Source organism: Polyodon spathula, chromosome 10 (genome assembly GCF_017654505.1).
Source record: "Polyodon spathula isolate WHYD16114869_AA chromosome 10, ASM1765450v1, whole genome shotgun sequence".
NCBI classification, from domain to species: domain Eukaryota; kingdom Metazoa; phylum Chordata; class Actinopteri; order Acipenseriformes; family Polyodontidae; genus Polyodon; species Polyodon spathula.
Window position 1 is genome coordinate 2,719,791 of NC_054543.1, and position 26,546 is coordinate 2,746,336.

At 36.3% G+C, this 26,546-nt stretch overlaps 1 protein-coding gene and 1 pseudogene across 1 annotated transcript in view; one reads left to right on the plus strand and one right to left on the minus strand.

The window, feature by feature from the left end:
- Positions 1-233: 233 nt before the first annotated feature.
- LOC121321626 lies at positions 234-20,954 on the minus strand (annotated as a pseudogene).
- Positions 20,955-21,367: 413 nt separating this feature from the next.
- The window catches only part of LOC121321718 (E3 ubiquitin-protein ligase NEURL1-like), a 68,051-nt gene continuing 62,872 nt past the window's right edge, over positions 21,368-26,546 (plus strand). The window contains exon 1 of the mRNA XM_041260800.1: positions 21,368-21,856. Within this exon, the coding sequence (XP_041116734.1) occupies positions 21,775-21,856 (82 nt within the window). The 5' untranslated portion in view covers positions 21,368-21,774. The remainder of the gene's footprint in view (positions 21,857-26,546) is intronic.

Sequence of the window (26,546 nt, forward strand, 5' to 3'; positions counted from 1 at the left end):
ATACATTGCATTCACAAACACATTGCATTCACAACCGCACTGCAATCATAAACACATTGCATTCACAAACACAGATTAGTTTACATTTTAAATCCAAACCCGTCAAAATGACTACCGTGGCGGTTCTAGAGTTAAGCAGGAAGAATTAAACACTATATAAACTCCTTGTAACCCCTAACCAGACACCAATAAGGTTAGTCAAAGAACAGAATTCAGTTTGCGTTAAAGCGCTCTCACCTTTCCTGCTGCTCCTTGCGTTTTTGAATGAGATACTTCTTCTTGACATTTTGTAGCTCGTGAGCCAATCTCTCAATCTCATATTTATAATCCTGCGTTTGAGACTCATACATGTTCAGCTCTGATGATAAAACCTAAAAACAAAAAAAAGAGAGAGAGTATCAGACCATTATAAAAAATGTAATAATGTTGATTAGATTAAGCAGTAGCAAATATATCAAAAGGTGGCATTTTAAAATCAGACAACACTATTTTATTTTAGTGAAAATGTTGGCTAAAATTGTTTTTTCAATTAAAAACGTGTAACTTTGTTGTTCTTTGCTGATATTAATGTTCAGCTTTCATATCGAAACGTGTGTACTTATTATTTAATTAATCTCAGATCCGTTTAATAATAAACATTTAGGTATGTTATGTCCCTAAATAACTAAAAGATGTAGAAATAAATGGTGATTAATAAAAAGGGCGACTCAATATTTACCAATGTAGCTCATGATCACTAGTGTAGCTACACTGTGGCCGACTGGGGTGGTTGCCACATCAGGATGAGTCATACAATATTTTATTTATTTTTTATTTTTTTAATTCACTGACAGGAGCTAGGGCTGAATGAAGAATATGGGTTAGTATTTAGAGGCTTAGGCTTAGTAATTTTGTTATAAAACAAAACTTAGTTCTCACTGACACACAACCTTTTAACAAAGTTGCTGGAATGTTTAGCTTGAGGTACGATGTTGCTACAAGGTTGTGTATTAACGGCTTCCTAATGAAGCATGTGAAGCTAGAGATCTAATATAAATGCGGACTCGAATCGCTGGTCTCCAATATATGCCAGGTCTGTTGGCAAAAGATAGCTCTATTCTGTTATACTATATTGAATCAGAAATCAGAAACATTGAACTTCAAGCAGTCTGTAAACAACAGATTAGGTTTAACAGAATTGTGAGATCAATAAAAAGTACTTGGAGGTAAGTCCTTGAGGCAAGTATGGCTTCCTTCTGGGCTTCTTCCTAGTCTCCCTCAGTGCTGTTGTTTTAATTGCTAGAAGATAGCAGCCTCCAGAGTGGTCTTACCTTCAATTGTATCCTAATTTTTAAAATAAATCTTCTGTTCGACAGCATCCGAAATGATTCATCACTCAGAACAGTGTCTTTGTTTGAGGTATAATGCAATTGCCTGCAGATTCAGTAAGAGGTAAACTGTTCAGTGCTTGAAATCTGTTCTATGACTCGATAATCCATTTACATGCTATCGCCTGGAGTCAGATAAGGCACTTCTTGGACTGAAAACACCTTCTTCAACAATAAATTTCTCTTACAGGCACATAATGGTGATGATGATGCTTTCCTCATTACATGATCTTTACTGTTATAAGTGAGTGTTGGAGGACTGTGATTAACATGAGAGTGGAATGAACACTTGGGTCAAAGCCTTAATGACCCTTTTAAAAGTCTGAATCAGCACATACAGTTCACTCTAATACTGAATCCAGAAAATAAACACAATGAAAATGGATAATAGCAAGTTGAGAACTTATCATAAAATTCTAATAAGTGCAAAAGTCGTGAGTATCCGCTTTGTATTCTAATTAGCCTTTTTATAGTAAATACACCCACCCTTTGTTATATCGCCCCTTGCTATACTGCGGATTCGGATATATTGCAGTCCTGAAGTTGGCTCCCAATTTTTAATGTCTAACTGCCTATGCCTTAGGTGCAATATACATAGGCACTTAAAATTACTGTTTGTTTTATTTCGTACAAACAATATACAAAACAATTAAAAACAAAGCAAATATTGTACTGTTATCATATACACAAGTTAAATATCTACTTGCTGAAGTGGTTTTTATTTTAGCCAATGAGGTGTTCACATGTGGCAACAATGCACTAGCAAATGTCACAAGGCAGTGACATCAGCTCCCTAGCAACAGGCCTTTTATGTTGAGAATGGATTATTTCAGTGCAGCGGGTTTGTTTATTTGATAAAGAAGAAGAAGACTTATGAAATTAATTGGAGACTGTGGCAAAGTAGTTAACAGTGTGCAGGTGCAGTTGAACAATACGAATTAAAACAGTGTGCTGCTTTTTATATCAAAAATAAGAAAAAGCGGGTTGCATAGAGGATTTATTCTGGACTCTGACGCCCCTAATAAAACGAGGGAGTGCTTGTACAGCATTTGTTAGCCTATTAGTTTTTCTATGGTTCTCTTGCTATTTTGTGGCCTTAGGTACATAGCAGATTTATATTACATTGCTTGTAATTAAACATACCCAAAACCATTTCCAGTCAGACTAGTAGCACCCATAGGGAGGCCTGGATAAAGATATTATATTACACCTAACTAGGTGCACCCTGAACCAAATGAAACTATGGAAAGTGTTTAGTTTCCCAACACAGGCTGAAAGTTAGGACAAAGTACTTATCTAACAACTAAAAAAGCAATTTACCCCTTACAAGATCTACAGAACACATTTAGATTTGTTTTCATTTTGTTCACATTTGTGTCAGAGTTTTAAATTAGCTGAAGGCTACATAGCACAAAAAACAACACAAAAAACCCCAGTATGCATACACAACAATGTGTTCCTCTAGTCAGATTTGATTAATTGCTGGATCACAGAAAGAAATATGGGGCTTTTCAATGTTTTTACAGCTTTTTTTTTTTTTTTTTTAATTTGTTGAGAGAAAAAAAGCCATATAGCCTACTTACTTTAAAATTTAATTTGGTGCTCAAGAAAACAACTCTTAGTTCCCGCAGTCTGATTATCTGGCGCCATCTACAGATCTTATTTAGCAGTATGTATGTATGGGTAACTTTCAAAAGCACGACTTGCAAAGGTTTTCATTATGCCATTTACCATCTGTTTTTAATGTGATTTAGTCACTCGTATGAAATCAGATGAATTTTATGTAAAGCTTAACCAGTATAAGCCAAAAAAAATACAAATACAAGTAAAACGTTTATTATTTTTTTATTTTTTTTTAATACAGTTCACTGGACTAGGGGCAGGCAGACATATCAGATATTTAAATGACATCTGAGAATACCTTGGGCCAACATGGTAGGAGGGATGGTGGGTGGGAGGCTGGGAGAGAGGGCGCAGGGGGAGTGGGTGAGTAATAGGGAGTCGCATCAAGACATTTGAGGGAGGATGGTAACTAAGTATTCAGATGCAATAAATACCCTGGGGTGAAGTGGTGGGGGGAGTCAATATAGCCCCCAAAAATACTCCCATCCTATTATGGAACAGGATTTATTTTTAATCTTACACCTTGTCCTACTTGCCTACTTGAGTATTTTGAACAAACAACCCATCCCCAGGGAATACAGATCAGTGGGACGCATTTAACAAGCCACAGCACTTCTAGAAGATCTTAAATCAAGACTGACAATGAAAAAATTGGTTTTCTTAAAGTGTTAGGTTAAGCAATTCTAGGTAGTTTGTGTACTGCAAAAAAAAGAAAAAGAAAATCAACCCAAGATCATTAAGAAATTGGTCTGCAACAACTTCAGTACAGTGAGTCTTTATTATTCTAGCTACAGTAATTGCTGCAGTTGTTTATTATTTACAGGACACGTGATGAAGCATTAATGTCAAAAGGAGTAGCAGTTTAGGAATAGCATATTCATTTTACAGAAAAAATTCCTATACTTTGAACAACGTTATAAGCACAGTGCCATAGTACTGTTATGGAACTCTCTGCATAATGCGAGAAGCACTAACCATTTTAAAAGCCTGTGGTAGTGTGCCCCGCCCATGTGTGTATTATGTGTTATCTGTTCCGTGTGATGTTAGTGTTGGTGTATATATGTATTGGTGCATGGGATATAATGTGGGATATTTAGCACGAGTGTTGTAAAAATATATAGTTGTATAGTATATATATAGTTGTATTTAGGCACTTCACGTGCAGATAAAATGTGTATTAATATGTGAGCACAGTGAATGCACAAATTAGTTCACGTGCTGGGGTTCAAGTGAACAATTAATTAGTAACTGAATCCTAGCACAGCTGTATAAATAGTTGCACAATTCAGTCACTCAGGGTTGTGTGTTTGTGAGTGGAAAACGGGTGTGGAGAGGAGATTAAAATAAGAATTGGGGCTCCCGAGTGGCGCATCTGGTAAAGGTACTCCACATGGAGTGCAGGATGCGCCCTATAGCCTGGACGCTGCCGATTCGAGTCCAGGCTATTTCACTGCTGACCATGGACTGGAGCTCCCAGGGGACAGCGCACAGAATTGGCTGGGGGGAAGTGCTTAGATTGGCCAGGGTGTCCTCAGCTCACCGCGCACCAGCGACCCTTGTAGTCTGGCCGAGCGCCTGCGGGCTTGTTTGTAAGCTGCCCAGAGCTGCATTGTCCTCCAATGCTGCAGCTCAGAGGTGGCTGCATGGTGGGCCTGCAGTGTGTAAAAGAAGCAGTCAGCTGATGGCACATGCTTTGGAGGATAGCGTGTGTTCGTCTTCACCCCTCCTGAGTCAACGCAGGGGTGGTAGTGATTGAGCTGAGCCTAAAAATAATTGGCAACTACTAAATAAAAAAAAAGAAAGAATTTCAAGTATAATAACAACTGCTACCATACTGGAGCACCAGCAAGATACTTGTTTAGTGTTTTGTTTGTCTATTTATTTTGGCTAAACGTGCCAATGTTTTGTCTGTTCAACCTTTTATTTTCTGTTTAAATAAACCAGTGCAAGCAAGCGCATTCACATTTCAACCTCAGTATTGTGAGTTTCTTCCGGGTCTGACATCACCACTCAAGCCAGCCTGTCACAAAGCCTCATTGAAAACTCAATGATTAAACAATTGCTAACTAACTACACTGAGAAACAAACCATCAACCCTGGGATGCACCAATCATAGTCTAAGTTTCTGTTGTCTTAAAAAACAAAAACAAAAAATGCACTTAGTTTTAAACTTGGGTGTATAGTATGTGTAATTGACAAATTGTCTGGGGTTGAAAGAACCAGAAAGACTACAGATTCCTAAGCTGAGACAACCCCAGGGGAAACAAGTCTTATACTGCATATAGCACCAGACAGATGTAACTCAGTACAGTGTTTACCTGTAATAGTAGCTCTTTTCCCACCACCTCCTCAGTCTTTGTAATCAGTCTCTTCTGTAAGGTGTGAATCTTTTAGATCAGCTCGTAAGTGCTCGGGTCACTGGCCTAAGGAAAGTAATTTAAAGTTGTTAATACAAGTGAGGGAGGGAAAATCAACTTGCTGACCCTGAAGGCTCACATGGTGGTTTGCAGATGTTCTTTGCAGGATAGCAAATTTTGCTACATCTGAGTGTGAAATATAGTAAACACAAAGAAAAGGCTGACAAAGACAATTCTTCCTAAATGTGTTCGTGCCAAGGACAATCAGATACCAAGATTAAATCTCATTAGCCTTAAGCACATAAGGAAAACACATAACTAAAGCGTTTCAATGCACATCTCTTTGCAAATATTTTATTTAAAGAAACTAAAACAGTGCTGTGTATATATGGTGTGTGAAACAGGAACATAGGCAGATATAGGTGAATTACTTTAAAATAAGTTTAACACACAAATACAAAAATAACACCTTTTCTCCTTAGTTGCCTTCCTACAGAACCGCAAGATGCAGCACAGTCATGCTGGAATTTACAAACAAAGTTATAAAAGCAAAACCTCACAAACTACCTTTTTTTTCCATTCAGGTTTTATGCATTAAAATTCAGTGGAAGGCAGGGCACAAAATCAAGCATATATTTCAAAATGACTGTAATTAACAGTTAAAACTGCGTAAAAAATCTAACATGCATTCTAATACAATACCTAAAACACTACAAAATGTTTATTTATCTATTTATTCATTAATTATTGGTTTTATTTTCTGTCCGGGCTACACGTTTACTTTCTGAGGGGATTAAAAAATGCAGTACTGTGAACCAGGAATTAAAAAAGCAGTACTGTGGCATTGAGTACAATACAGTACCTTAGTTAGCTGACCCTGAAGTTATCAATTAAATATACATAACAAAACATAAATCTGAAAGTTACGCAATGCAAATAAAAGGGGTTTACAGTAGCCTATACTTAAAAACTATAAGAAAATATAAGAACAAGAGGATGCTGTTTGGCAATCAATTGAAATGATTCGATTTGAAATAAAAATTAGATGCATAAATAAACAAATAAAGCACATATATTCTGATAAACAGATATTCTTCAAAGCTGCCATAGGCTTGGAAGGAATTAGGAACAGTACCATTTAATATTAGCATATATATGTTGTTTTAGATTGTAATTGCAGGTGAAATGTACTGCTGTTTCCCTGCAAAATGCTTTTAATTGGGCAGAATTTAATTAATCTTCTAAAGGAAACAGAAATAAAATAGGAACGTGGCATATCACTAAGTCTGAGCCACTGTAGTGATGTGTAAGTGAAGATTTCACACATAGCCCTCTCAGCTATATTCTCTACTTCTGAACTTGCAGTTTTGTGTAAGTACTGAACTGAAAATCTCCTGCAAGGTTCCAAAATTCTCTAAAGTGAGTCACTTTAGGACAGTTAGCTAGTTTCAGCACAGTGCTTTTACCCAAAAACACCATCCTATTGGGAGGTTGCAGATTTAATGTCCACGTGTGTGATTAATGTAAATACCTTTAAATTACAGTAGGTATTTAGGAGAAAGTCTAAAAATGAGCCAAAAAGCAATTATATAGCTCCTGCTGGGGAAGATAGACAGTTTGTCATGAGTATAATACAATAGACAATCTGCATATCAAAGTTTTTTCTTGGCAATAATAACAATAATACAAATATTTGTCAAATCAGAAAAAGTAGATTTTAAACATAAATGTTGTGTCTGTTTATTATATTGAATGTTTCCCTAAATTCACTTTTTCAGGACTTTAAAAACTCAGTCATTACATATTAACCATTCTTATTTCTAACTAAGTTGGGAAACTGTAAGTGTCACAAACATTTACTTAATACCAAGTATCTAAGAAACAATGTGGTTAAAATATGTTAGAAACTGTGTTAGATGGTTATTAATAGAAATACAGTGTAAAATCCACATACCAGAAAACTTGGTAATAATAATATTGTAATTCTGGTTTAAAATCATCAAGACTTAAACACTGATGTGCGAACTAAAATGACTGAACAAAGCTGTATGTATGAGGTATAGCAGCAGAGGCAAATTGTTACCTGAGATCCTCCACATTAGCCACAGTCTTGGTCAAGATGCCCTTCTCTCATCTGAGCTTCTTGATCTCCAGCTTGAGCAGACGATTTGGTTATACTGGACCTCCCCTTTGTTCAACATGGACTGCTGGATTTTAATCCTCTCGTACAGCAGGGCCAGCTTATCATTGTGACACACCAGCTGTGTGCCTAGAATGTCCCGCTCACTAATTGCCTACAAAGAGAACATAACCAAGCTCTCAAACTGCTATTGCCATTTGCACCTTTACTGGACAGTAGCACAGCTCCACATCTATAGGCTCCAGCTGCCTCATTACCCTACTGACAGAATCTCTTCATGCTGTTATCAATTTATGCCCTAAACTAATGGTGTATAAGTGACCTAGCCAGTGTTATAGGCATTTAAGTATGACCTGTTCTGATGATCCACCATATCAATGAGCTGAAAACCGCAGTGATCATTTAAAAGACCTACTACTTTTTAGTTGCATGGCAGGGGATAATGCCAAGAACATTATCTTAATATCAGAGAATTGCTGTGACTTGACATTAAAATCACCACACTACTATGCAATCTTGTTAACCCATCAAGCTACACCACTGCTTTCCAAATATGTTACAGGACAGTGGATCTAACTACAACTGAATTATTTGGACCAAAACAGATTCATAATAATCAAAATAAGGTAAGCTCGCAGAAAATGCTTAATGAATATGGTCCCAGTTAAAGTTACGTGTCTTGAAGAAATCAATTGAATGTGTATGCAACTTTTAAGAGGCAAATGATCCCTGATTCATCTGAAGGCAAGCTTGCCCTTTGAGTTTAATGAACTTGGAATCAAACCAAGCTGTGCTCTTTTGTCTTCCTGTAAACAGTGAGCTAATTGAAACAGGAACCCATTTCTGTACCTGATCCAATTCCTTCTTCTGTCTGAGTCTTTCAGTATCAGCATCAGCGATGATCTTGAGCAGCTTTCTCTCCTCTACCTCCTGATTGTCAATGAACTGCTTAGTCTCCTGAGCCTGTTGTTTCATCTGCAGCTCAGCCTAGAGAAAGAAAATACATGTGGCCTAATGTGCTTTATAGGAGCAAAGGAGGAGAGCATTTTTTTTTCTCTGCAGGGAGAATACATACCATGGCACTTTCTTACTTTGAAAACTCATAAGCATAATGGCTATAATTGTACATGGACAGTTCATTTGACCCTTTCTATTTGGATATAGTTGGTTGAAAGACTGGTGAAATGTGTCACATTGATAATAACTGCAGGCTGAAGTTTTTCATCTACATACAGGTCAGGTACATCTAAGCTGGCTTTACTCCCAGAATACCCCATAATGCTCCACTATTATGGGTTTGTTGACATTTTAACACAATGAAGTCCACACATAATGTATTTACTGGTAACTGATATTTCAGTGAGCAAAAATGTGTCACTACATCCCCATGTTGTTTATTTACTAAACAAAACTATGAGGAACCATTGTTTCTTCTGCATAGTATGAAAGAAGTGGGTGGGTTTTTTCTCACTAAGCATATTGTAATGTTAACAGCATGTTCTTCTTTTCAACTAGTCACCACTGTAATAAATTATGAATTAGTATTGATATGAACCTTTACATTTACCCATCTTAACCAGGAAACCACAATCAACTAAAGCAGGACAAAAGACAGCAGACAGTGCACTGTGCTAAGAAAGAGTTCCTACATGTTTTAATCCCTACAGGGGAAATTCATTAGTGTCCTTAAAGCAAGATTGTATTATTCAATAACGAACCCATCAAGGCAACCACTGAAGCAAGTAATAAGATTTTGTCAGAATCAATGTTGGTTCGTTGCCCTGTAATAATCAGCAAAACATCTATGATGGGAACCCGAAGAAACCAAAGAAACTGTTGTCATTATCCATGGTCATGTTTTGTATGATTGGGGTTTTGTATGGCATTCATTAAAAAAGCAAAAATGATTATTGAGAAACCAATTAGATATACAGATATATTTTTTTTGGTTTTGTTTTACAAAAGAAAAATTCCAAGCCAGAATAAGATGTTTTATTTATGGGTTTGAACTATTTTTATTTATGTATTTATTTATTTATAATTAAAATTGGCATCTACCCATTCAGATATATTTACTTATTTGTTTTTAATTTAAAGTAGCATTGTTTGAGAATCTTGCCCTCTAGGTTTTGAGAATCTACATTGCCCTATAAAAAAAAAATCCACTTCTGTGTTCTAAGTTTTCGTTGTTGCAGATACAGTACATTTCTATAATACAACCACAAGACTGTAGTAGAAAAAGAGCGTGCTACTGCTTTTGCAATAAGTGAAGCCTTAAATCTGGAAAACGGTAGTGCATGTACTGTACTATCTACATAATAGCTATTAGTAGCTGCTACTGAATTCACTTTCAGCACCATCAGCAACTTCATGTGATCCTTACTTATATTGTATAAGGTTATTGTGATAGCCAGTACTGGTAACACCTTTCTAGTTCATAGGAAATAAACTATGTAAGAGACACCAAAAAAAAAAACCTCATTATCAAGCTTCTACTGTGCTAACATTTATCAATACTGTTACATTTTCACCAGTTTCTTGTCAGCCAACATCCTGCCCCTCTGCAAGAGGTGAAACCTGCTGTTACAATGCTGGAAGCAACGCTTAACTTTTTTTTCAAAAACTGACCATTTCCCTTCAGATCAAAAAAAAATGAAGGTGACGGATAGGTGGCAATAATAATTGCTAATCATCAACTGCATATAACATATCAGTATACATGCATATACTGTATACAAGTTGATGTTTAAATTAACATAGTCCACATATGAACATATGCTGAACACAGAAGTTTGGAAAATTAAAAATGGTTTCGAAAGTTGTAAATGGGGTGTAAATCCTTTTTTGTTGACAGGGAGAGTGGGGGCATCCAGATTAAAACTGAACTATATCTTCACTAAAAGCTCAAGCATTAAGTAAGCAGTGGCTGTGAGTGAATATACATGCTATTAATTAATGATTCTCTCAGAACATATTTCTATTAGGTAGTGGTGTTCCAGCTAGATGAACCCTGCAATGAAGAATATGACAAAACAGTGAGAGCCTAGCTATGAATAAAAGATTTCTTACATTCTTGCCAGAGAATGTAACAGCTACAGTTCCTGACAGATTTCTCATTCATATAGTGCAGCGGTCCTCAAAGTAATTTTGGCACGGGCATAAATTGATCTTACTTGGCTGTTTGCGGGCACGCTGACTATTGCATTGGATCTTATCTTACACACTGCCTTCTCGCGACACGTGTGTGTGTGTGTGTGTGTGTGTGTGTGTGTGTGTGTGTGTGTGTGCTTATGATTGGACAGATGAGTAAAATTTGGCAGATATTTGACTCTCCTATTGGTTAAACTTACTGTCAGTACCTGCGCCTGAAACAGACACAGTTTATGTCCCACCTAGCTAATTTATGGTTGGGTTACGTTAGAGACAATGCAGCTAATCAATTGGTTGATCGTATAGTAAAAGCAATTCGGGAAAAAAAAATGTTGCATACTTATAAGCAGAGCATAAGCGAGTAGCGTTGTCAACAGACTGCTGTGGCGCTTTTGTTGGAAAACGTGTTTAAAGCTTTCTTTATTTTCCCACGGTACGACCCGATAGAAAAGTGTTCACGACCCATACATAACACTATGTAACACAATTTTTGTTCCTGGGTAGTGTGTTATTTCCTAATTGCTTATGCCTCAAAAGTATAGAAAATGGCTATTATTCCCCACAAACTTTGCTTTTGTGACCAGGACAGTCCAAAATATCACATTTCCAAACTTTGTCTTTTCTTCACATAAAGTCAGTGAACAAATTAACATGTATTTATACTAAAGTAATACAAAAATGACTACAAAACAGTGATATTTCGAGATTTAATATCACTATAATCGTAAATCTGGAAAAACTACTCACTTATAAATCATTTGTAGTCATTTTTGCATTACTTTAGTATAAATACATGTTAATTTGGATTCATATGTTGTTTTTTTCTGACTTTATGTGAACGAAAAGACATTTGCCCATTTTCCCATTGGAAATAGTGATATTTTGAAATATCACTGTCCTGGTCACAAAAGCAAAGTTTGTGGGGAATAATAGCCATTTTCTATACTTTTGAGGCATAAGCAATTAGGAAATAACACTTACTACCCAGGAACAAAAAAAAAAAAAAAAATTGTTACACGGTGTAATTTAAGAACAGCTGCCGAGGACACGATGGTCTGGCTTCGCGGGAACAAATTTGAGGACAACTGATCTAGTCAGTGGTTAATCCTGTATTGCTATTAATATAGGGAGTTTCATCCTTATTCAAAGTGTAACACCGGTAGTGTATCGAACTCAGATTTATGATAGGGGCTTCCTGTCATAAATCTGTCTCTTTCTAGGCTTAACGCTGGCGTGTAACTCCTGGTCCCCCCAAGTTTAGGGAACAACTCAAGAGTGTTTTTAATAGAATATCTGTATTGTGTTGACTTCATGTTTGTACCTGTTACTGCTGACAGATAACGCTTGTAAATGAGATATTAAAATATACAGTACTCATATTTTACAAAGAAAAACATCTCATGCAGTATGCAATAGCTAGTTAAAAGTTAAGAGCACCGAATTAAATCAGGGTTTTTTTTTTTTTTTCAGGGATGTAGAGTGATGTTCTCTTCAACTGATTTAAGAAAACAAAAATACCCCAAATCTTTCCAGCTATCAGTCAAAACACAATTGTTTGAGTAGAAGGCTGCCATGCTACAATATGGTGTGACTAGTATCATTTCAACCTGTGGGGTAACCTTGCTGCAGAATAATTGAGTAGGTACAGCAGTGAAGCTTCAAAGCTGCCATCGGAATGAGAGTGGATGACGCTAAAGGAATGTGACAGAATGAAGGTAGTACACTGAAAATTAGACAGCAAAAGGATCGTCTAAGGATGATATGACAGCTTTGTGTCAGGTCAGTAGACAAGCCCATATTTGTCACCATTTTCCCAAGGAGCTATTGATACCCTGGCATATCCTAATATGCTGACAATGGCTAAATACTGGAGAAGCTGACAGAGCATATCTGGGAAATTAATTGAAACGGCTGCTAAGCAACTGGAAGTAGTTTTTCTTTAATGCTCAGTCAAGAGAGGGATGACCTTTTAAAGGCAATATTTTTCATACTTCGTTTTCCAATTGTCTCCATTCTGTCCCTGTTAGTTGCATTTCAAATTCACTAAACAACAAGTGTTGGATGGGCTTGCCAGAGTGGGATGCCGTAGAGGTTCTACTTCAATGGCACTCAAAGCCAATGCTTTCCATAAATCTCTCTCTCACCCTGGTTTTCATGATGACTATTTCTTGGCATCCAGATAAAAGTTTACAGTGGTGATTATGCACAGTAACACTTGGTGTTTACAAGGCTTTTTACCAGTCTTATTTTGTGTATATACTGTGATACTGGCTTTTACTGTTCCACGGCTTTAAACTGATTTTACCTTCAGTTTGCCCTTATTTAATCCCCTTTTTCTCTAATAATCCTCTTGTCCCTCATTAGTAACCCTGATATTTACCCATAAAACTGTGGAATTAATTATTTGCACTCATTTTTTTAAAACACTGACAAATTCTCTGAAAATGTTAAACAAAATTAAAAATAAAAATAAAAATAAAAAATAAAACAAAGGACTGTGAACATAGCTTGTCCGATCTTTAAGAGGTCTTTTAGATTTAAATCGTCACAACGAGAAAGTAACCAGTCTCTCTTTCTAGGGAAAAAAAAATTAATTACTGTCATTATCAAAAGAGTCAAAGAAGTTTAATTAACTTGAAATTATGGGCAGTAAAACTAAACCATTAAATACAGCGTATAGCCTAATATTCAGGATATACAGTATTCTCTGTCTAAATTATGTTTTAGGAAGAGATGGATCAATGCCCTTAAAATTGTTTGGTTTTCCATGTTACAATGTTTTAAAATAAAGCCTTAATTGAAAATATGTTGTTTTTTTCTTCTTTAAATGGAGACATAATCTCATTTGGAGCTTCCTCTGACTCAATGCCAAAGTGAAATGACATTAAACACTGCAGCTATGGCTCTAGGCTGTACCCAAGCACTATGGGCTCACGCAACACTGGCAATTTTCCAATTATTGATCTTATTTACTACTCACTTCATGAATAGATTTGACTTCACCCAACACTCATTTTTAAATGCACGGCTACACCTTGAATAAGAAGAAAGCCCATGAAGGAAAGGCAATATTCTCCATGAGGAAATCCATAAACTCTATACTAAATACTTTCTAACACTTTGGTATGGCTACTTTATCAAAGCTGTGCTCAAAAACACAACAGAGGTATTTTTAGACACCTCACGTATGGTCTATCCGCTCAGGGGAGGCACTTTGTGCCACTTTATGGTTGGTTTGGGACTTGCTTACTCCAGAAGAGTGGCTAGATGTTTTTGCGCTAGAAATCAATAAAGATAATTACTTTTGTCTGTAGATAGTGATATACATTGCGTGTGTGTGTGTGTGTGTGTGTGTATATTTATATATATATATATATATATATATATATATATATAATATATATATATATATATATATATATATATATATATATATATATATATATATATTGTAATTAGGCCTATTACGTGCCTTTCTTTGGGAGATGAGATGCTTCAGCTTCACTTCAGCCTGGCTCCAGCAGCCGATCCTGGGGCGAGCCCATTCCCTCTTCCCCTCACCCGACCTGCTCTCCTTCTCGCACATGGTTTGCTCGGCTGTTGCTTCAAACTGAACTCCCGACCACCGTTTAGCCAGGCTATTTATAGTTAAAAAATTGCTAATTAAAATGATCCACGAGATGGAATGTTCCTTTTTTATTTAGATATAGCGTTGATTACTTGGTGCTTTATGCATGGTTAATTCACGGAAAGTAACATTTTTGCTGGAGTTATTTTATTTTGTATTTTAGTCAGATGTGTGTTGTTATGTGTCCAGTGGAGCACCCCACCCCCTCCCCCATTTATATATATATATTATATATATATATATATATATATATATGGCACAGGACCCAAATACTGTACTGTATCACACTTGTCTGCACATAAGCATTTCCCTCAAAAAGATTTACAAAAACACATTTTCTACATTTTTCACTTGATTAAGGTTCTTCACAACATATTAATTGCTGCAGACACTTTTCAATAGGGCACCCTTAAAATAACTTAAACTGGGCTAATTCATTATTACAGTGTTTTGGGTAGCCCTTGCTAATTCACTTGTTTAGTAATGACTTTGTTTTTGAGGACCATTTTGGTTATCATTAGAAGGATATCTTGACAGGATGTGTCTCATTATGAAACCTCATTGAAGAGCAGTGTAAATGTTGCTCAGCTATGCACTAGCTGCTAAGGATAGCTGTTTAAATGAGTTACCAATATGTTTCAGACAAGTAGCACTGTAAAAGCTTTGTCTTGTAATTGATAACTATTGTGAATCTCAGTCTCAGGACTATTTATCAGGGAAAGTCCAAACACTGGCACAGGGAGGGGATTTTTGTGTACATCTAAGGGGCCTGATTTTCTGTAAGTTTTTTGCATGCAACCGTATTTTTCAAAAAGCTCCGCTGAGTGCCTTGCTCTGGGGACAGCTCAGTGCATGTCGCTGTGTACACTCTAAAAACAGAAGGTTTCCAAGAATTGTTGAACTTCATTTTGTATTCATCGATGATCAGTTAAAAATAAATTTGGAAGGACAAATCCCTCATTTATATTTCACCAGGCAAGTCCCACCATATGTGGCTACCACTTAATTATCCTGTAGTGTAATTTTATAAAAACAGCAGTATTAAGAAAATAGATGGGTAGTTGGAGGGGGCATGTAGGATACAGACTGCTCATTAATAAAATAATGTTGTGAAGGATCCCCAGCGGATCACCTGGTAAATGCACATCTGCTTGTGCCAAGTTGTTTATCTTGGCTGGGAATGTGCAGGGAGCGCATCAATGGCCACTGCACCACTGTAGTATTCTGCGTAATGAACTGTAGGGTACTATAATTATTCTGATCTACTTATTTTGTATTCCGTGTGTTATTGTTTTGAAACCACTACACATATCTTTTCAGAGCACTCGTGACTGTGATCTGTGAATAGTGAATAAGGTAAAAATAAATAAAAAATAGAAATATTGCAGGGTCAAGTTCATATTATAACAGAAACATAAACTATAGTACTTAAAAAGGAATTTTAGTAAATGTGCAGTATTGTAAAGATACATCTACTGGTATCTAAAAAGACAAATTCCACAAGCCTACTTTGTTTAAGAGGTCTCTTTCTTGCACCAGTTCTTCTATTGCTTTCTTATCAGTCTCTGCTTGTTTCTTCTTGGACTCCAATTCTAAAAAAATGAAGCATGCTTTAAAGAGATTTTTTTTTTTTTTTTAGCCCAGAGACAAATCGCTTGTCATCATTTCAATCATTAGAGGACCCTTACCAGCATTTACTAATGTTAACAGACTTTAAACAGTCAAGGGTTCCCATGCACTTCTTTGATGTTTGAATTGCACAGCCTTGGAATCCAAAGAGCCCTATTTGAATGATCTAAACAGCAATGATATTTAGGTTTGATGCTGCTCAGATCAATTAAATATACCCCTCTGTGTTCATTTGAACATGTCTTTGTTAATTTTAAGCAGTTTCAAAGGGGAAACTGGTTCAGATAAATGACAGTCTTATCAGAGTTTTGGTGGGAAAGCGGTATGAAATAAATACAGCTCTCCTTGCCTCTCTCCAGCCCAGTGATTTGGTTTTTCAGCATGTCCCTTAGCTGTTCCACATCTAATTTCTGATCTTCTATCTGGCGTAACCTCCTTTGGGTGCCCTCTCTCATCTTGGTCAGTTTGGATATCTCGTTTCGCATGTGAGTCACCTCCTCTTCTTTCATCTGTTTGAAAATAATGGTATGTTTGTGTAAGCTAATTGTTTTTTGTTTTTTTTTTCCCCAGACATTTATTTTTTTTTTGCAATCAAAGGTACAACAGGATATAGGTGTTGTTTGTTTGTTTATTTGTTTGTCTGTGTTGTACAGTGCGATTCATTTTTGTGTTTCTTCTATTCAATTGAGCTGCAAGTACACAAGTCAACACAGTACTTTCGCTTCACTACTGCTGCAGTACTTTGTTGTGTTACTGTTTCATTCTAATTCTGTATGCTTAGTCTACAAACCCTAACCATAACCCTTTACTTGTGTGCATTACAAGTAAAAACGTTCTACATGTAATGCCTCTGCCCTTTCAAATCCAATGAGTATACTAATTATTTTGTATTACCATTATTGTTAATGTAAAACACATGTGCCTATTATATGTAAATCCACAATCCATAGTACATAATCTGGCATAACCTCCAGGATGTATTATGAAATCTTTAAAAACCAACAAAACTTTGACAGATGTCACAATTGTAATTTTAATGAATGGAGTAATTAGATGTATTTTTGCACTGTAAATTTTGTACTGACAGTGAGATTTCAGTAGAGAAGGGATTTCATGTCAGTCCTGTTATTTTTCAGTAATTCCTTTGCATCTCTGCAAGCCAGCTGCTCCACAAACAACAGAATATGATACACTAAATATAAGCTGCAAACTACATAGCAGCATTGCAAGTCCCTGCTTCAAACTATTATACTTGTATAATAGAATCCTGAACTACTAAGAAACCTGAACTTGTTTTTGTTTGTTTATAGACTAGACTCGTAGTATACATTTTAAAAACAGGCGTTATGAACTTCTTATGATGAATTTTAACCTGAATGAGGTGCAAACCCAAAATGCAATTGCAAACAGTTCACCAATTTTAAACGAAGAGATACATCCTGGATCAACACGAACAAATCAGTGATTTTTATTGTGATTCAGTTTAGCTAAATTAATTTTACTAATACAGAGTTTAATTTTTTCCCCCTTTGATCATGACAGCACAGATGGTAGATTAAGTCCTATGCACCTGCTTTTGAATAAAATTGTGCTAAGGAAAACTAAATAATATTGAGCATTTTGTCTGTCAGTGCTCCCGTGTCCTTCTACTGCCCCCTAGTGGACATGACAACTGTTGCAGTGGAATAAAATGTACTATTTATTTACACGTACTACAATGCAATTTTATACAATGAAAGGTATACAGTCAGCACTCACATATCCGACCCTATAAAATGTTGACTTCAGTCATGGTTAAACGCATGTGACGCATATCTGATTATTTCATTGTGGCCCGCATCTTTTGTATGTTCCCTGAAAAAGATGCAATATCAAAAATACATATCTGAAAGGACTGTGTTTTAAAATAAGTAGGCTTCCATGTAGATGTACTGTATTGGTTTTGTTGGGACAGTACTATATTTTTAACAGAAGTAGTATTTTAATTCAGAATGCTATGATTTAGAAAATATCACTTGCCAAATCTAAAGACACTACACGTTAACTGTAATACAATACATACTTTTAAATCCTGTACGTGTTGTAGCGGTATGTGAAATTTACCATTAACAACCTAACAGGAAAATTAAATCAAAATGTTGCCCATGCACAGAACTGCGTAAAACGTAAAATGCAATGCCAATTAGCAAAACCAAAATTAAAAAAAAAACCACAACACAGTTTACACAATTAAAACCGTAACCAAAGTGGAAAAAAAAAATGCAAAAAGATCACAGATTTTAAAAAATGCACCACGGTATCTAAAACTGTTTAATGATTAACTGTTACATTACCCTAGCTTGTCTCGTTCGTTTTGTTTTGGCTGCATTTTTGTGAGGTGAAACTTGAGGAAGCACTGTGTGCACAATATAAGACAGACTGAAGACTGAAGAGATGGGCTTCATATCAGAAAACTGGTGACGGAGTAGGGAAATCGCGTGTGACGGGTAAGTGAATTAATTTGTTACATATATCTAATGGCAGTAAAATGTGACTGGTATGTATCTGGGTAACGCATATCCGAGTGTTGGCTGTACATGTACATAAAAAATATTCTCATCCATTTACGATTGCACCAATATTTAGTATGTATTTTCTGGAGATAATAGACTCTGTGAAAGGTTTGATGTACAGTACTTCTTACCCTGACATTATACTTTGAAACAACATTGCCCCGTTTCTTATTTTAGTTCTTACACTAATATTTCAACAGTCTATTCGTACCTTAAGATATGATGCCCGCTGTCGATTCTCTTCGACCAATTGGACTAACTTTATGCCATTCTGATCATTCTCCTGTTGGATTTTGATGTTTCTGACCTGCAGTTGTTCTAGCTCCTTTGAAGCCCTTTCATTTAGAATATGTTAGAAAAACTTAAATCAATTAATTTATTTACATTTGAGTGAATTAAAATACCCAATTTTTAAAATGAGGTAATCTCCAATAACCAGATACAGTGCCAGGCTTACCCACTTTGTCTGGAGGATCAATCAACTCTAGGGAAGGCAGGTGGCAACACAGTGAGTCACCATGACAATCCATTCCATGTGTCATACAGCTGGCTTGGTTTTCAGAATGTTTTTATTTTTCAGAACTACTTGGGACCCCGTGGAGGTGCTGTGCGCAGAAAGACCAGGGTCTCGGGTTCCCAGTGTATCTTTTGTTCCCGCAGCTGTTGCTCCATCCTCTGCTGCTCCTCTTTGCCACGCTGGCTGTGCAGAGTCAACAGCGTTTTGATCGCTGCCTGTTTACTGTCCAGTTCAGCTTGCAACTGCTTTATCTCCTTTTCCAGTTTTTCCTTTCTCCGAGCCTCACGGGAGCATTCATTCTGGCTCACCTGGATGTCCTGCTGGAGCTGCAGAAAGAAAAAGAAAGACAAATTGAACCCTTGAGCTTCTGACATACATTAGACATTCAATTACAAAATCCATTGTGTCTCCCTTATGCAAAATAAAGTTTACAATGGGAATGCACCATTTATTAGTTACAACATCGTGGTTGTGCTGTCTGTTAACACTAGCCCTATCCTACAACAAGACGGCTAACTAAAAAATATATTGTATTATATGCTATCACAACCAATTAACCAAGCTTAGTTGTAGTACGTTATGTCAAGATGCACTACTCTTTTTAATATAGTAAAATTTATCTTGTCTGAGTTGAAAAAAAAAGTCCACTACTGCAGAAAACAGCAAGTTAAAAGAGTTATCTGAGTATCTGAGTGGAGAGTAGCTCATTTAAATTAACTGTGTGCTGATGGAGATAAACAAAGTCTACAATAACGGACATGGCTTTATTAGAATTCGTAATGTTTGTCTCCTTGTACACAAGATTTAGAAACAAATTATCGCTCAAGTATGCAGTGCTGTGTGGTATAGTATTGTGACACGGTAGGCATATACTGCATTTTTAGTGGTCTGTACAGTTTTGGTTTGTTCAGTATTACCTGGGTCATATTCTCAGATACTTCTTCTTTCCAATCTCTTGTTGCTTTGCTGTAGCCTGGGTTAGACCGTCTCTTAAGTTCACTACTTCAGTCAGTAGCTCATCTCTTTCCTTTGTTAGATCGTCTTTGATTTTCAGTAAATCCTTCACTCTTGAAAATAGAATTCAATGTTACTTTTAACTTTTGTGATACTGAATAACTGGAAGTGAACATGACCTACCATGTATCACTCTATATCTGGTGCCAGAGTTATAAAACTTATTTGGAGAGATCAAAACAAAATCATCATACCTTAATCAGCTCTAATTCAAAGTTGAAGGTACACATACTGGAAAAAGGCACTCAACATTCAGACATAGTTACAGTAGGTAGGTTTTAAATGAGTCAGATTTGTATGCATCATAATAGTGCATTCTTATCTGCTACAACCTTTTGAGACGAAATTGTAGTAAACTGAACTTGAAAACAAGCAAGAAGAGGGTGAGGGCCTTTAACAGCATGCAGCCCAGGCAGCCATGTACTGGAGCTTTATACCAATTGACTTCCTCTCCTTTTCAAAGTGCTTGACTCCCTGCAGTCTCACAGTAGTGTAGCTTCACTCTGTACTCCAAAGTGACAGTCTTCCTTCACAGCATGTGCTAATTCCACAGTATTATGCTTGGCTTTGTTGTTGGCAGCTGAATGCCTGAAGGTATTTGTTTAAAATCACCATTAGTCCAGATCCCAGCATGTGGAAATCATATCATGCTATCAAAGTCATGTTATGCATACGTTTCTTGAGCTGGTCAAAATATTTGTATGGATAAGTGAGACTGCAGAAATCCAATGGAGGGAGGGAGCTCTAGGGTCTTCTGTATTTTTTAAAATCGCTAGAGGGCGCCTTAATCGTGTTTTAAATGTAATCTTCCTCTGGTTCAATTGCTGATGAACATTTGAACTTTGCCTTATGTTGCCCTTGTTTAAATATATACTGTAAATATGGAGACTACATTTAAAATAATTAACAAGAATAAGCTATTAAAAGTCATACACATAGCAGAAAATGATTTCTTACTGTTGAATGCATGGCATCATGTTTGAGAGAGATGTGAGATTATGGGATGAGCAGCGTCTCCTGGCAACCTATTGGACATGCTGTGTTTGGCTATGTGCTCAAGGAGCCAGTTCAAATTGGAATTGTTTATAGGGTAAAGGCAGATGAACATTGCATCTTTAACCTCAAACATGGTGGAAATTTAATAACCACTAATTGGTCACAATGAGGGTATAAGGTTATATTGCCCTGTTCTGTCTGATGTCGCAAGCTCACGAGCCTCGGGTTGGGTTAAATAATTAACAGTGAACTGTCACCATAGCAACTAAAATGACTACGTAAGAGGCAGAGGAGATAGCACAATCAGAAGGCTCAATATGAGTCAAAGGCAAAACGAGTCTTAAATTTAGACAGTGACCGTAGGATGGGGTACTTGAAGATGTAACAACTGCTAATGAAGTAATATGTCATACTGAGAGTGGCAGCAGAGATTTAGTTTAGGTGTTTAAAATGCAATTAGAAAATACCTAATTGAGAAAATAAAGCGAGTCTGCGGTGTGTGTTGCTCTGTTTGCATGCACTGGAAAAAAAAAAAAAAAGAGCATATGTAATAGTTTGGGTTTTCCATCATTCAGAACACTGATGCTCGAACAGGTTGTGGTGAAGTTTGAAGGGAGGATATCTGGAATAGACACAGGGACGAGAAAGAGGAAAAAAGGACCTACCAGAGAACTACGCTGATATAATTACGAAAGCAGGGATTAGCAGCGAACAGAAACAAAGCGCAATTCTGCGAGCGAGGGGGATACGAGCAGCTGTCGAAGAGGAGATCGCGCATCTGGAACGTCTTTCCGTGAAGTCATGGGCAACAGCGTCTCGAGCATCCCGACTTTACAAAGAGGGCACCAGAACAGATTCCACAGACTGTCGAATCAGCAAAAAGGTCATTTATTTATTTATTTATTTATTTATTTATTTGTTTTTACAGAGGTGTTCACTGTCATATGTCACTATTAACATTCTACTTTATTTTAGCAATTTTGACAAATATAATATTATGTTCTATGCAGCACAGTTCTGCATTCAACAAGTGTTAATTACTCCACTTCAATAATTTCTTGTTTGAACAAAAATCGTCATGCATAATTCTATAGCAATACACAATTTTATACATGAACTAAAGGCTTTTAACATTATAAGTACACGTGCATGGCGTGTTTGCGGCTTATGATTGATGCCCAGGATATATTTATTTTGGAATTTTGGAATCTTTATTGTTTATATTATAATAACATTTCATAAAATTAAAGCGCAGCGGGTACGTTTTTTTACATTAACAAATAAACAGCGCATGGATATATTTTCAGTTGTTGTTTATATGCTGTAATCTATGTGACATAGCTAGGTTACCTGTCGTATTATCACAGTTGTTCTGTCATTTTTGAGTACTGCAGGCCTACACATTCGTTTTGCTTTTAGCCAGTTAGACATGTGAAACCAAGGCAGGTCATAACAGGACATTGCTATTCTAGATGTACAACACTTGTTTTCCCTTTAAGGTTGAATAAAGGAGAGTTGTACATTATATTGTGTTGAGGGAATTAACCTTCTCTAAACTGGTACTAATCCACATTGTCATCTCAGCCACTGAGAAGAGGACAGACTGTGGTGCTGAAAGGACAGCGCCTTTAGCAATCAACACGACACGCTGCCTGACAATTTTAGAAATGATGACAATAATATGCGGTACCTTTTTTTAAACGAATGCTGTGTTTCACATGGTTAAAGGAGTTGAACTTTTTTTTTTTATGTAGCATGCATGGGTTTAAAGAGATCTACTGTTAAATGGCATGAAAGCTTGTGATTAATTATTGTTTAGTTAGTCCTATAAAAGGTATCACATCTCCCTTCTCTTTGTCTATTACAGTTAGAAATGTGAGAAGTGTACAAGTTCTCTCCTTTTCTACGTGGCACAGAATACTCTTATACAGTAATACCCGGCTTCAAATCATCTCTTTAGATGATGTAATCCTGCCAAAATACCTCGACATCCCTCCTGCATTTTCATTATGTGTTACGGTATATGTATTGTAAAGAATCTGGTTGGCTAGCTGCATAACTTTAAGTTTTAAATCCTTTACATGGCCTTTGTTAAACCGTGAGTGCTGTTAAATATAGGGGTGGTGCTGCTTCAGGTCGCTTAACTACTGGTTTAATGTACAATGCAGTGCAATGAATTGCATTTCAAGTTACCGCAGCAGTTCTATTTTAAAAGTGTCAGTTGTAACCGGGCCATACTGCTTTAGTTTCAATATAGCAGATACAATGCATGTGCATGAAACAAGACTCACCCTTCATGCAGAAGGCTCTCTAGCTAGCCTCTGCAGTGTTTCACTCAGTGATGCAGAGTTTTATATTCAGTTTTATACGTTATATTATACACCACCAGCCACTGCTCTCCCACTGTTTTCTGTCGAGGTCAGCTGTTCTAACTCAGTTATGGAGAAGTTGACCCTAATTGACACACCTGTCCTAAAACCACAGCTTACTTCACAGCGACACTCGTTCACTGCTCTTTCAGTGGGCCTCAGTGAACATTTCAAACACCTTGGAGAGTTTAGGATGTTTTCCCCACACCTCGACTTTTAACTGAATTGTATGCTTAAGTTACGGTTCACGTTTTTGTTGACCACAGTATCAATCGAATGTCAAAATGTTGGTTCAGCAACATCACAGGTGAAATGTTGCTTTGATGGAATTTGCTTTCCAAAAAAAATGAAAACGCAGTTTGTTAATTTCAAACAGCAGACTCAAAAACATGGACTGCTTATGATGAGAAAGAATATAGTTCTTAAAAATGTTTTGGGATAATGAGACAATAAAGGACATAACTGCTAACTGTATGTATTTTGAATCTGAACACAAATACAACTGAAATACCACCATCTTGATAATATAACTTGAATGTAGCTTTTTAAACTGCATTCACAGCTGCTGATTCATTGTTAAACTCTATGCAGTTCTTTTAATATGAATACAGGTTTGCATCCAATTTAGTCTGTACTTTTTTTAATAGTAATGTGCATCAGAAATACCAAAACAGGGATTTGGGCTTTTAAAAGTTCATTTTGGAAAACAATGATGAATAATTAATTTAGCTGCAAACACATACAGCTGGAGCTCACATGAGTTGTATGAACAGTTCCCAATGGAAGTGAATGAGTTTGGTTTCTGACAGTCTTATCTGACATCTTATCAGTCATATCTGATGTTGTCATCATGTTCAATTTAGGGCTGGGCATCCCCTAGTGAAACTTACTCCCAGTAAATCATTCAAGCAACTTACTTAATGCACTGGATGTCAGTGGCAAAACTATAGTCAGTTTCCACAGCAATAGGGGAAATGATACCACCTGATGTTTCAAAACCCCACAAGCAACTTGCCTCTCTTAGACAAACCTGTAAAATCCTGCACATGAGCCATATGGCACACTGCTCTGATTACAATTGGCACAACCATAGATTCATGGTGGTTCTTTGCTATGGATCTGGGGCCTATGCATTATTCCATTTGGCCAGATATACTTAGACAATATCCAGCATCTGCTGGCATGAACTGTCTAGATTTAGTATTAATACCATTTGTTTTAATCAATTATTTTTCTGGAGGAGATCCAATAATTGATCCAATGAACATTTCCATTATGTGAAGAGAACAATTAATTAATGCCACATACTTGGATTCCAGCACAAAATTTCCCCCCAAAGGAGAACTGTACATAAAAAGAGAACTGTACATACTTTAAAGTAACTATTGGTTCTAAGCACATTTTGTTCATGCATGTTGAAATGTATTTTACTCGCTACAATTTCTGCCAAAATGTTCATTTAGATTCCTTTAACTTTTTTTAAATTTTTTGTACCATGTTATGGTGCTTTGAGCTTTAAAAGAAGGGTCTGTATGTGCAATGATGCACACTTACACCAGTGTTCATAGCATTGTGAGACCATTGGTATGTCAAAAGGTGAACATATTACCTATGGCCCTTTGGTACAGAACCATTGTGTTTTCATTGTACTGCTATTTGATTGCCATTAAAGGCAATATAAGGGTGCCCTTCTTAGGCAGGAATTGTTTTAAAGCAATCAGTGAAACACTGAAGATAGGTCTAGGAATCAAAGATCAATAATTTACCAACTGCCTGTGGATTTACTGTACTGGTTATCTAGCTTAACAGGACAACTTAATCAGTACTATTGTTAAAAAATGGAAATTCTTTGGTTGAAAATGTGCTGAAGAGGTGCTATAGGCTGTAAAATGTTAATTTTATGTAGTGGCTTACTTGTGTAGCAGGATTTGTGTGTGTGTGTGTGTGTGTGTGTGTGTGTGTGTGTGTGTGTGTGTGTGTGTGTGTGTGTGTGTGTGTGTGTGTGTGTGTGTGTGTGTGTGTGTGTATATATATATATATATTTGCTATATTTGCATCCTGAGCCATTAAAAAAAAAAAAAAAAGGCATAATACCACAGTTGTGATGTCAAAAAGTTATAATTCCTCTAGAGGAAAATATACTTGAACTGTGACTCATTTGACTCCTCGAGACCATCACTTTCAATTCAAACACGGACTGTCTCGCTTTCAATCACTCAACAACACCCACAGTACAGAAATGTTCATTAATGATCAACAAGTTGATCTTATATATATATATATATATATATATATAATAATATAAATAATATATATATATATATATATATAGACCATGTAAGCATTGGACCTCTCGTACGTGAAATTAAAAAAGGTAAAAGCACTAACAGATTTCAACATAGAACCTCTATACAGCACTGAAACACTATGTTTAAAAAAACCCAACTGTACTGCTCAACCTTGTCTTCTTTAATATTAGCATCACAAGGGTATCCATGTATTATAAAAAAAAATAATAGATGGGCCTCTTCAGTGAGTTACAGGAAAATAGTTCCACCTCGGGTTTCTGTGACAGTTTATAAATTACTCAACCTTTGGTCTCGTAATTTATGATGTCACAGAAACCCGAGATGGAATTATTTTCCTGTAACTCACTGAAGCCCATCTATTATATATATATATATATATATATATATATATATATATATATATATATATATATATATATATATATATATATATATATATATATATATATATATATATATATATATTGTGTAAGTAAAAGTAATAATCCACTGTAAATGTGTTATTGTGCATTGTATATATCCAAAGACTGAAGAATTATTTCCTGCTTATTGCTTATATCTTTTGAGCACTCCATATCTGGAATGCATAGTATTTAGTATACTTTAAAGCCAAGGTGCACAATAAACTGTGTGTATTTAATGCCTTGCAGGAGGGAACAATAGTAAAAAGACTTTGCAGGAACCTTTTCTCAAAACGCTATAAACTCCATTTGTTTCTGTGTGTTAGTTCTGTGACTAATACATGCTATAAAGAGGTGTAATGGTCATAGGGCCACAGCAAATGAAATTGTTATTCAAGACTTGGGGGAATTTATCTAATTCAGCTGTGTCTCCTTGGCAACAGAACATGAAATGTAAACGGTTTCTATGGTAATTCTTCCTGAGTGCTATCAGC